At 43.3% G+C, this 13,256-nt stretch overlaps 1 protein-coding gene across 4 annotated transcripts in view; it reads left to right on the forward strand.

The window, feature by feature from the left end:
* The window catches only part of PRPS2 (phosphoribosyl pyrophosphate synthetase 2), a 32,445-nt gene that overhangs the window by 15,641 nt on the left and 3,548 nt on the right, over window positions 1-13,256 (forward strand). For 2 of the 4 annotated variants that reach the window (XM_082447267.1, XM_082447270.1), the window contains 3 exons: window positions 4,932-5,105; window positions 6,032-6,191; window positions 7,886-10,489. In XM_082447267.1, coding sequence (XP_082303393.1) covers window positions 4,932-5,105; window positions 6,032-6,191; window positions 7,886-7,978 — 427 coding nt within the window. In that variant the 3' untranslated portion in view covers window positions 7,979-10,489. Of the gene's footprint in view, window positions 1-4,931; window positions 5,106-6,031; window positions 6,192-7,885; window positions 10,490-13,256 lie in introns of those variants that run through there. The other 2 variants (XM_082447268.1, XM_082447269.1) reach the window with 2 other exon arrangements.

A 13,256-nucleotide genomic window follows, 5' to 3' on the forward strand; every position in this document is an offset into this window, starting at 1 on the left:
GAGTGCTTTACTGTGTGCCGCGACTCAGTGAGTCAGAGTCACCTTGTAGAACTGCGCAGCTGCTCTCTGTGGGGGGGAAAGAGCGGAATGGAGTTTTAATTCCCCGGGCAGGGGCCTCCGTCAGGGAGGGAGAGGTGAAAGAGAGCTCCGTCCACCAGTCCTGAGAGAAAGCAAGGAAGCTCGTAAGTCTGTGCACGCTAAAAACCTGCCACAAGAGAGCGGTGACCATCAAGCTTGGGGACATCTTTAAAATGCAAATGCCCATCCCTCATCCCCTCCATGGCCAAGCTAAGGACCTAGAATCGAACTTAAAAGCTCCCCTTCGGGTGCAAGCAGCCCCGAGTGTTGTCTGCTTAAGACGACAGGGGAATGTGAGCAACATTTTGGAGTAATTTCTCTTGGAAATGCTTGCAGTTACTTAGAAACTTACTGAAGTCACACAGTGGAATCTGCAGGCGAATGCACTGGCCTGCTCGAAGGTTAGAGGGGAACACGTGGGTTGAGAGCATGAGATGTAACTTGTTTTTAGTAACAGCTTTATTGAGATGTAAGTCACATACCTCCAATTCATCCGTTTAAGGTGCGCAGGTCCGTGGTTTTTGTGTATTCAGAGTTAGGCACCTGTCACCACTGTCTAATTCCAGGACATTTGCAGTCACTCCCCACTCCCTCTCCCTCCAGCCCGTGGCCACCACTAATCTCCACTGTGTCTAGGGAATTGTCTCCCTGGGCGGTTCATATGGATGGATCATAAAATAAGTGGCTTTCGTGTCAGGCATATTTCTTTTTTTGACCAGAACAACTTAGTTTGATTGCTAACAGGCCAAAAGAATAATAGATTGCACAAACTTGTGTGGCCTTGTCTTTTCCCATCCCAACCCTATTTTTTATATATAGGGTGATGTCTCCCATTTTCTTCTTGAGGGGCCTCTATTCTTCCCAAAGTCAGAATTATGCTTTTCAAACATATACCCCCCTTTTTATTTCACACAGATGATAATATGCTGCACATACTTCTTTGCTGTGTTTTTTTAAAAGCGGGTTCCGCCTTAGCAACAGTTCCGCAGCTGTGCAGTAGGTCTGCTTTCTTGGTTTTCGCAGCTGGGTGATAGTCCCTTGGGTGCGGATATAGTGATTCCTTTAACCAGTCTCTCGTTCCTCTTTAGTAGGTGCTGTTGTTTATGTTCTTAGGCACATTCCTGCAGCATGACACTCACTTTCACATTTCATATACTTGTACAAGTAGGATGCGTTCTTAGAACTGCTGTTGCCAAGTCCAGGGGCATGAGCTATTTAGGTTTTGATGCACAGGGTCAAAATTTGGTCTTTGAAAGAAGATAGACCATTGGGATTAGCAGATAAAACTACTATATATAAAATAGATAAACAACAAGGATCTACTGTATAGCAGAGGAAACTATATTCAGTGTCTTGTAACAAACCATAATGGAAAAGAATCGGAAAAAGAGTATATAAATATATATATATGTATAACTGAATCACTTTGCTGTACACCAGAAGCTAACACAACATTGTAAATCAACTATACTTCAACTAAAAAAAAAGAAGATAGACCAGTTGACATTCCCAAGTATGGATGCCAGTGACTTTGTACACAGGCTTGCTTACACAGCAGATGATCGGACTTCTTTTACTTGACAGATCGGCTGAGTGATACGTGGCATCTCCTCCTGTAAATTCCAGTTGCGTGCATAAGGTTGAGCGCCCCTTCTAGCACGTTTATATTTCGTTCATACCTTTTGCATGTTCTGTCAGCTGGAGGCCTCTTCCTCTGGCTTGTTCGGAGTTCTGTGCAGGCAGGAAGTGACATCTTTGCTTCTCGTGTGTAGCAAGTAAGTCCCCAAGTTTTTCACTTCTTCCCTTTTTGTATTTTTCTTCTCTGCAAGACTTTTAAAACATTCTTATGTACTCACATTTATCTCTGTTTCACATTATGGCTTCTGGGTTTATGAAGGATAACCCTTAACATTTGTCTTCTCCCATGATTTCATATGTTTTAAGGGTTGCTTTTTTCCTTTTTAATGTTTTGATTTTTCTTCCATCTGAAATCTGTTTTGGAATAAAGAGTGAATTAAGAATCCAACTCCCCTGTCCCCAGCTATCTGAATTGTCCCCAAAACTATTCAGTAATCAATTTTTCTCACACTGATTTGAAATAGCATCTTTTATTATATACCAGGTTCCCCCATCTACTTGCCAACTCCTGCTGAAAAAATGCAGAGTCAGCTAGCCAGAGGAAATGGCCAGCAGCAAGATGCTGTTTTTGTTCAGATCTCCTTCAGAGTAGTTCCGCTCCGATCGCCCCTGCTCCCTCTCTGCCGGGAAAGGCAAGCTTTTTAGGGGCGTGCATTTCAGATTTGTTGTCACCTCCATTCCTCCCCAGTTTTTGCTACACATCCTTGTCATCCTCATATCCTGGAGTAAGCTGTTCCCCAACCGACAAAATAGCCTCGCAGGTAACGCACGATACATACAGTTGACGTTATCTGTGGCTTCTTTGTTTGATGCAAGAAGTCGTATTTCACCAAGAAAAATAGATATCTATCTGACAAATTGGAACTTGTTGTCGTAGAAAAAACCTTGAGGCTTGATTTGTTCCAGGTACAACTTAGTATCTCCACAAAACTTAATATCGCCACAAGAGGTCACTTGTGGGTAGAAAAAAATAAACCTTAGGAAACACACCACTGTTGAGATAGTCAATATTAACGTAAAACTGGTCTGGGAAGTTGGTGAAACGAAATAATTCAGATTTGACTTTTTTCGCTTTTCTTTTAAAGAGAATGTAATGGTGTATCCAGAAGAACTGGAAATCAAACTGTGTATTATTTTTGTCCTAGCTTTTTCCACCCAAGATTTCTGTATGATGCACTGTCTCAACATCGTATGTTAGGAATAGGTATTAAGTCTCAGTTATACACCAGGAAAAGAAGAGTTGGAACCTGCGGAGAAATAGGAATGTTCTCGCAACCCAGGGGGCTTTTTGCAGGGATATTTTCCTTTATTCTCTGCTTCTGATGTTGCCATTGGGTACCTGAAGTGGCTGGAGCTCCCCCACTCATGTTCCACGCCTGTCCCCACCCCCCAAAACCGCATAGCTCAGCTTCTTTCCCACGCAGGCCTCTGCGCCCCCTGCTGGTGTGTTTGTGCACAGGCTTAGGAGAGCGGATCACATGGCAGAACGCAGGTTATGCTTGGACTTGAGTTGCTTCGGAACTTCAGCCCCAAATGGTGGCGCTTCCCCACCGTACCGAGATCTTCTTGGTCCTTACAGATAAACAAAATTTTAATATATACGCACATACATAAGGTGTTCAAGAGTCTTTTCTTGGGAAAACCTGTCTTGTGTTCTGAGAAACTAGCTTTCCTTAATGGGAGTTTAAATGGCTTATCTTTTATGAATTGGCATATAGATAGTAGTATATGTTTTAGGGCGATTATGGGGCAAAATTTTGGTCAGCATTCAAATTCTATTTTATTTATTTATATATATATATATATGCCACAATTTAAAAAAATACTGGTTGTTGGATGTTCTCAGAAACAAGCAGGGGTAACCTGTGGTGCACAGTCCCCTTCATGCTGCCCTCTTGGCCCCAGAAAGTGGGTTCCTCTCAGCGACTTGGCCACACTCGGCTTGATCAGAGCACCCATGGGGCGCCACTCTTGGTTGCCAGCTGAGGAGGACGCAGTGAATGGGACCAGGACTTAAAAAGCGTCCAGAGGTTGTATCCTCCAGGCACTGCATACTAAATTAGGGTGTGTGAGTGTATATGTTTTGGTTCCTCAATAAAAAGTTTTTCAGCTGAATTGCATCATGAGTGACCGTCATTTCAAAAAGTGAAACAGGAAAATCTTCATGTCACCTTATGTCTATGGAGTTATTTTGCGCTAAGTTTCATCATTGAAATCTATTCTTCACAGGAAAAATCTAGAATGTCCGGGCTCACCAGCAAGCCTGGCCTGCCACTTTCTCCTCCTTTTGCCAGTTCAGGCCTTTCAGAGCTGATGACTTTTGAGCATTTGCCCTAGTTGCACAGAGGCCTGGTCTGTGATTACCATCTCTGGAGGCCTCGAGTCCAGTGAAGCCCCTTGTCCTAAGCGTACAGATTACATGGCTACGCTCACCAGGACTTTGTCCCCGCTGGCCGCTCCCTACACCGAGCAGTTAGTAGTTTCTAAATAACTTGCTTTTAGTTGTGCCCCTGACTTTAAAAGGTACCCACGAACACTAACCTGTTGAGTGTCAGCTTCTCAGCCAGGAGTTTTAGCCCATGGTCAAGGCGCCCTGGCTTTCTTCCCCAGCTGCCACAAACGCAAGGCCACATCCTAGCATGTTTCTCCCCTTGGGTTGCTTAATACATATCCCAGACCAGGCCTGGCTTTGCAAGGGAGGCCTGATTCTTGCATTATCTTGAGTGTGGCTGGTCACGACAGTCCTAAAATACAGCTATGAAGAACACAATTTTTTTTGTATTGACAGTGTTTGATGTATCTGTCTGTGTCTTTTTTTTTTTTTTTTTAATGACTCTAGAGTTTTTTAATATTCTGGGAATACGTTTTCAGAATTAGTCTAATTTTTTTCCCTATATATATTTTTTAACTTTTTATTTTATGTTGGAGTATAGTTGGTTAACAATGTTGTGTCAGTTTCAGGTGTACAGCAAAGTGATTCAGTTATACATATACATGTATCTATTCTTTTTCAAATTCTTCTCCCATCTAGGTTGTTCCATAATATTGAACAGAGTTCCCTGTGCTATACAGTAGGTCCTTGTTGGTTATCTATTTTAAATATAGCAGTGTGGACATGTCAATCCCCAACTCCCAATCTATCCTCCCCGCCGCCTTCCCCCCTGGTAACCATAAGCTTGTTCTCTGAGTCTGTGACTGTCTGTGTCTTTGAGCAGGGTCACGTCAATCGCAGACAGGTTGAATGTGGAATTTGCCTTGATTCACAAGGAGAGGAAGAAGGCCAATGAAGTGGACCGGATGGTGCTGGTGGGCGACGTGAAGGACCGCGTGGCCATCCTTGTGGATGACATGGCCGACACATGTGGCACCATCTGCCACGCTGCGGACAAGTATGCGCGTGCTTTGGGACCACTGAGGAGAGGGGTGGGGCGTCTCATTAAGAAAGGAAGAATGTCAGCTGTTAAAAACTAGGCTCACTTTTCCTAATTATTACTGATAGCTTAGTAGTAGCTTTTCAGACCAAAGTCAATTCTAGGCCTATTTTTTTTTTTTGCTCCGTAGGGAAAAAACTGTGGCCCTTTATGGCCTGGTTTTCATTTTCAAGGTTGAACTTTCAGTGTGTTTTTAAAAAAGTTCAGAGAAGGTGCTTCTCCTGAAACTGAGCACAGGAGGAAAAAGACAGTCTTTCGGCCTCTTCAGGCCCTCGCTTCCTGGGCTCGCCTTCGCTCCAGCCTTCTCGGCCGTTGGCTTCCAGGGACTTGGAGCTGCGCTGTCCTGCGTGGGAGCCGCCCCCCAGCCGTGCACGGCTGCAGAACACATGGACTGTGGCCCGTCTGACTTGAGATGCGCTGGGAGGGTAGAATGCACAGCAGGTTTCAGAGACAGAACGGAACAAAGAGTGTATAATACCTCAGTTTTGTGTACTGATTGTATGGCAACATGGTGACATTTTGGCTTTACTCTTTTAAACCTGGGCAGTTTTGTTCCCTGGGTGACATTTGACAATATCTGGAGACAGTTTTGGTTGTGACAACTGAGGGGAGGGGCGTTGCTGTTGGCTAGAGGCCAGGGATGTGCTGCACAGCAAAGAATTATCCGGGCCCGACGTCAAGGCTGATAATCCCCGATTTAAGGGAATGTAAAGTGTTTGGCCAGCACATACCTTAAAAGATCCTGTTTTAGACTGATAAATGTGAGTGAAATTGGTTTCCTGTTTTCCTTTATGGAACACACTGTTGCTTTTAAATTCACACTAAGGGGAGACTGTTTCAAGAATATTTGTGTGCACTTAATTTTTTTCTCTTTTATTTTATAGGCTACTCTCGGCCGGAGCCACCAAAGTTTATGCTATCCTTACCCATGGGATCTTCTCTGGGCCAGCTATTTCCAGAATAAATAATGCCGCCTTTGAGGCTGTTGTTGTGACAAACACTATTCCCCAAGAGGACAAAATGAAACACTGCTCCAAGATTCAGGTACTGGCTACACTGCAGGCAGAGCCAAGCAGGGAGGCAACTAGCATCTTGCGTGTGTGACCACTTGCTAAGCAGATGTCAGTAGAGGTTGTAGCTTCCCGTAATGGGAAGGTATGATAACATGTTAGATGTCTGGGAAAGGCTGGGGCCAGCAGAGGTCAAAGTTATAAATAGTAAGTGAATAAAGCCAAAGTAAAGAACATTAAGAAACAGGCTGTGCTAAAGCTAAACAGAGTTACCACATGACCCCCCTGGTCCATCTCTAGGGTTATTCCTCCAAATCTGAAAACGGCTGTTCAAACAAAACCTTATGCACGAATATTCACAGCAGGCCTTATTCACGGTAGCCAAAAGGTGGAAATGACCAAATGTCCACTGACAGTTGAATGGTTAACCGAAGTGTGGCCTCTTCATACGATGAAATATTCCTCAGCCTTAAAAAGGAAGGAGACTTTGATACGTGCAACAACATCGATGAACGTTGAAAGCGGTATGCTAAGAGAAAGAAACCAGTCACAAAAGGACAAATATTGTGTGATGTGTGAACTAGATTCCACTTTCCTGAGGGCCCTAGAGTAGTCAGGTTCATAGAAAGGGGAAGTAGAGTGGTGGTGACCAGGAGCGGGGGATAGGGAGTTAGTGTTTAATGGTGCAGGGTTTCCGTTTGGGACGATGAAAAAGTTTGGGAAATGGTTACACACCACTGGGAATGTAATTAATGCCACTGAGTTCTATACTTAAAAATGGTTAAAATGGCAACTTTTGTGGTACATGTATTTTGCCACAGGTTTTTTAAATGGGGGAGGAAAACAAAGAAGCAGCTTGGCTGTGCCAGGGGTCTCCGAGCTTTACTCCTTCTCTCCCTCCTGACTCGGGAGGCCCCCAGAGAGTTAGCAGTGATCACTTCACACCAACTGGCCCGAAATAAGTTGAAGGGGTTTGAGTCCTCGTTTTGCCTCTATGTCTTGTTGAACCTTGGCAAGTCCTTTCATTGCTGGAAGCCTCCGTGCCCATCATTGGAGCATGAAGACGGATCGGAGTGATCCGCTTCGTGATTTCTCATCCATCGGAGAGCAACACAGTTCATTCGGCACCAGGAGATTCATTAGAAAATGGTCAAAATAGCTATGCCTTAGATTTTCATGTCTGATTCTCAGTAGCTGAGAGTCAGCAAATTAAGGCCCCCGGGCCCAATCCAGCCCACCATCTGTTTTTGTAAATAAAGTTTTACTGAAACACAGCCATGCCCATTCATTTATGTATTGTCTGTGGCTGTTCTCAGGCTGACCCCGGAGTTAGATGATTACAGCTGTGCTGTCAGACGTTACAGTTTCTGTGTTTTCAGAAACCAAGAGAGAGAAAAACCTTCCACATAATGATTGAGTAAATTTAATTTTAAAACAACAAGCACCCAAAGTAAAGGATGTGTCTGGTTAACAGAGGCCCTGAAAAGCCTTTGAAGTATCTGCACTGAAAAATCTCACTTCCAGGATCCCGTACAGGATAGTAATTTGAAGACAGACCCAAAACTGTCTGTCCTCTCAGAAGAAATGGCTGCGGGGAGGTTCGATAGTGGCACATCTTATGTGCTGGAGAGAGCGTTTCTAGGCTTTCTGGCTTCTAAGTTTCTAATTAAACATGACTGAGATGTCCCACTTTCCTCTCCTCTTTTCTGTCTTTTCATTGGTGTTTAGGTTATTGACATTTCGATGATCTTGGCCGAGGCGATTCGAAGGACCCACAACGGTGAATCTGTGTCTTACCTGTTCAGCCACGTCCCACTGTAAATCCAGGATGTGAGGTGTGGAAGCAAGCCTGCTCTGGCTTCTGACTTGCGTGCATTTGTCTGATTTATTAGCTTTAGGACTAAGCAGTTATATTAATGCAAAAGCATCAGATCTTTGTATACTCCGAGGTCCACTGGTTTTCCCCCTCTTAAAGCTCTCGACCATTTATTTTCAGTTTGGTGGGGAGGGCAGTGGTTATTTGATCTTTAAGTGAGCAGTCTTAAATGAGAAATGTTTTTGTTATCTTGATTTGTTCTGATACGTGACCTTTTTTTCCTTTGTTCTGTCAGTGCTTTGAGGCCACAACTTTCAAGTTTATAATTCCATTGTGGAAGTTCATAGTTTATGTATTTCAGGGTTACCAAAGGTCACCTCAGATTAAAGCCTCTGTGTAAATATAGAATGATAATGCCTATGGACATTTGGGTGAAACCCTGTAGAGAATTAGCCTTTTGCTTCTAAGTGAACCTTAGAGAATTTATAATACCCTGAATTTTGAGTATTTGTTTTAGTGAGCAGGTTTCCAATAAGCCATTTTGGTTATTATGCTTAATTTGGACCAAATTTTATGTAGCTGAAGATGGCCACTGACACGTTTATTTCTGGTAAACATTAGACATATCAGAGGCAATGTAGTTCAGTATTTTTTTATTGCCACTTCTAAAAATCATAACTGTCACTTCTCTGAAATACCTTGTTCTAAAATTCCAAAATTATGTTCAGCAATAGAGCTGACTGAGAAACTGTTTTGAGGTAGTCTGCAAGTTCATTGTCACATCCATGCTGTGTTCATCCCAGATACACCTCATGTCCTGCCATCTTTTTTTTAATGTCCTGTTTTTAGCTCTAGCTTTTACTTTGCCTTTTTTCCAAGAGTTTCATGTTGTGGATTTCCATCACCACAAAGACTTCTTCCCTAAGTCCCCTCATATTTACTAGTCTGATCTCTGTTTTGCTTTTGACATGAGAAAAAGGTGAATTGTTTGTGGGTGCCTCCAAATACATATTTAAATATTATTTCCTTAGTGTTGATCTCATGGTCTTTTGCCTTTTGTAATCACAAGTAGCAAGCCTCCTAGGCAACAGATTATTTTAACTAAAGCTGTTACATGAAAAATGTGGGTGAGAAAGGCCTACAAAAAAAGGACAAATAAGGAAACATTAGTTGCTCCATGAAGCTAATGTTCAAATGGTGGCCCAGGAGTGATGGTGGAGGGAAGATAGCTTTATCCACAGGTGGCTTTTGATGACTCCTGAGTGAGGTGCCCCCATCCCCGGTGGCAGGCGGCAAGCATCAACTCTGAATTTTCCTAAGTGCGCGTTGGTGGACAACCAACTGAGTGCTTCCGCCCCCAAAGAAGAAAATGTGCCTGCACAGACAAAGCCCAGGAATAATAAATAACAATCTCCTCCTTCTGCTGAATCTCAAAACTTGAAGAGAAGAAAGTCTCTGATCTAAATTCTGTGGGTGGAAAAATGAAATCTGTTTAAGTTGTTAACAAATCTGAATAGCAGTCTTTAAGGTTTCAAACTTCACTACAGCAGAGGGTGAATCAAAGTTTAAAAGTATCGTTTTAGTCATTGCAGAGACTAGCATTTTGCTGTACCTTAAGAGGGCTTTTGAGAAAAAATCATAGCGTAGCCTGGTTAGGGTCAGCTATGCAATACGATGGACTCTATCTAGACAAGAGTTGATTTGAGATATGTAAAGAGCCTGTTTAGATGTATGTAATTTTTATTTTTGACAAATGAGTGATATCTGTATTTCTTGAAATTTCTATGCATAGAGAAATGAAAATGTAGTTATGAACGCACGCAGGTAGACAGCTTGGCATCCCAGTGTAGACATGTTGACAATGACTAAAACCAGTTGATTTAAAGGTAGTCATTTCGTCCAAGATTTAAGAGTCTAACACACAGAGCTAGTTTTAAAATAATGATCTTCAGATAAAGATATAAAAATCGGTATTGTCATTCTCTGAATTAAGAATTGATTGTTTCTATGGTTATTTATCTCCACTTTTGTATTTTAAAGTACTTCTGGTACATCTATCAACTAAATAGACTAGACGTAGCCCTGCGCAGCAGCAATGTAGACCTTAACTATTTTGATGGTCCAGTTCAAAAAAGATGATGAAGACGGCCTTGAGAGCAGCTTAATCCCAGAACTTGTGCGTCCCTTGCTGCTTATGTGGAAACATTTCAGTGAAACCACCAAATACATTGGTCCTGTCTGAGTCTGCTGCATGGCGGTTGACTTGGAGTACATCTAGCCAAAAAGGGGAGCCAGAGAAATATGAATATACCAAAGTTGCTCAGTTTCCAACTTAAATTACATTAACCAACTTAAAGAGATTCGTATTATAACTTTCCTTTGGTAGATATGATGTCAAATAGATTCCGGAACTACATCATTTGCAGTGCTTGTATTGGTTTAGAATATAGGATTCGAAGATCTTCCAACACTGTACTAAAAACATTTCAATAAAATCATGCTCCTTCTTTCTTTCATACTTTGTATCATCATTGTGGAGTAATATGTTTTGATGGAGTGATGTGTTTTGATGGGTACCTTGAAGTGTTTGCTACATCATGGCTGTAGCCCAGCATATAAAGTTACAGAAAAGCCAGAAGTTCATTGAAGTCAGCTCTTCTCCATTCTGAAGGTGTTTCCGAAGAACTGATGAGCAGTCTCCTTGCCCCAAAGCATAATATCTGGGCCACGTAAGAATTCTAGACGTTGCCTATAAAATTGAAGATTGCACTGTGTGTTTATACATCAGAGTAGTCGTGTTCAATATCCGTAGGTTGGAATGGACCAAACTTAAATGTAAGCCCCATAGAAGTTTTTCACATGCTTTGAATTCAGAAGCACCAGGAAGAGTTTGAGTTTCCCGCTCCCATAAAACAACTGTCACCTATTCTGTGATACTTTAAGTTACTCTCGTGGGGACGAAGTAAAAAAATTGTTTTTGGCCACACTGTGCGTGCAGCATGTGGGATCTTAGTTCCCCGACCAGGGATCACACCCGCGCCCCCTGCAGTGGAAGTGCAGGGTCTTAACCACTGGACCACCAGGGAAGTCCTGGACAAAGTAAACTTCTAATTACGGTTCTCCCCGGAAAGCTCAGCTTTAAAGTGTGGGTAATGCTGAGAGTGGCAACAGTTTGTCTTAAAAAGTCCCAGTGAAATATAAAGAACTAAAACCAAGTCAGCTGGAGAAGATCACAGTTTTAAGACAAAACAGGATAAAATGTAATAGAAGGGAGGAAGAAAATGGAGAGATGGAAACACCAAAATCACTTCACCAACTTTACAGTTTCACCTCATTAATGCTGTCACACATGCCTCCTTGGAAGTGTTTGATTTCATATGGCAGGTCCTCCCCAGCCCACCAGCTGGCCTACTGGCTGGACGGGCTAAGCATCCAAGGGGAAGATGCGATACTAAGAGGTTCAGAGGGTCGAATGAGGCTGGGGAGGTGAGACAGGGCTTTGTGAAGGGACTGCTGTTACCGATGGTACTTCACAGCAGAATTTTCCAGAACCACTGGCTGTACTCCAGCATGGACTGAAGCAGGACAGCACAGGGTGTCTGGTACTTATTATGTTAGAGTGAGGATAGCCAGTGAAGATGGAAGTTGGGCCGAAACGTACTGCCTTATCCTTTGTGTACATTGCATGCAGAAGTTGACAGAGTGGCTCCTTTTCGCTGCAGATCTTCACCAAATTGGTTTATCTCCTGCACCCCGGGAACACAGCCCTCCACCTTTTCCCTTGCTTTCAAGGTCCACGTTCTGGATTGGTTTGATGTATTGTCACCTCTGAGCTCTTGTTTTCTCTCCTGAAAGAGCGTGGTGCTCAGAAACAGACTCCACCACTTACTAGAGTTAGGACAACGACAACAACAAACCCTCTTTGGGCTAGTTGCTTACCCCCTCTGTGCCTCAGTTTCCTTGTATGTGAAATGGGTTAATAGTACCTCTCTCAGAAGATGTGATGAGGAGTAAACGAGATGATATCTGTAAAGAGCTTAGAACCGATGGTTTTGTACATTAACCTCAGTTTTTAGAACAGGCATCTTATTTCTTCCCTTTGAAAGAATCGAAGTATGAAGAAGCAAGATTTTCATGCACTCTCTAGATGCTAATCCATGTGCCTGTGAGCTAGTCACAAACACGATCCACTCACCCAGGGGTACATTGTCCTGGCACGTGACCGTCTCCACCAAGGGTAGCATTTGGTGATGACAAATAGATGCATGTTGAAGACACTTTGCTGGGCTGTAGAAATGACAGGAATGGATGACATGTGGTAATGGAGATGGTGACCAATTGAGGCTGTTTACAGCAACCTGATTCCATTCACTATCACAACATTAAAAAAAAGCAGTGCCCAATATAAACAGCAGTTTTCACTGTTCTAACGGCTAAGTCCTGTGGTCAGAAGAAAACCCAGCTGAACTCATTCCCCAAGAGCAATAGAAAGAGACTGGCAGAGCAAAAAATGTAATGCAGTGGAAAGTGCCCTAAATTGGGGCTGTGGCGATCTAGGGTCTGGTTCCTGACATGCTACCAGCAAGCTGTGTGACCTGGGGAAAATGTCTATACCACTCTGAGTCTGAGTATCTTTGTGAAAAAGAAGGGGTAGATGATTGCTAAAGTCCCCAGCAGTTTGAACAGGCCCTGACCTCTATGCTAGATTTAGTTGGACTACTTCTGACTGAAGGCTGTGGTCCTAATGTGGCAAAGATGGTTCCTTCTCCATCAGGTGAACAACTTGTTTGGGCTTGCAGGGGACTTTCTCAGTGCTACCTCTGGAAGTCTTGCATCCCAGGAAAGCCTGCAGTCCTGGGCACGCCAGGGTGCTCGGTCACTCTCATTCTCTTTCTTCTAATGTGGATAGTTCTGGATCCCCAGCACCACCTTGGCTAAGGAATCTCACAAGCATGGCTCTGATCTTGTGCCAGTTGCAACACAAAGGAGGCTATATGACAAGCCCAACAATGTGCCAACGACCTGTGGCGTCACAGTTTTTAAAAAATCCATTGTCAATTAACTGTAGAAGCTGAAGGCTGTAGTCACAAATAAAAGAGGGAAAAGGGGGGACACCTTTAGGAAACGCATTCAAGACCTGGCTTGACTGCCAGTCCTTTGGCAGAGCTGCCTTTAAAGCCGTAAGTGGTCTTTAGAGACCCCGGGGAACAGTCCAGGCAGAAGGCAGAGTGCCCTAAGTATTTGCTGATGGACGTCACCCTTCTGTGCTTTGAGGGATTCTTA

Source organism: Balaenoptera physalus, assembly GCF_965194825.1.
Source record: "Balaenoptera physalus genome assembly, chromosome: X".
Lineage (NCBI taxonomy): Eukaryota > Metazoa > Chordata > Mammalia > Artiodactyla > Balaenopteridae > Balaenoptera > Balaenoptera physalus.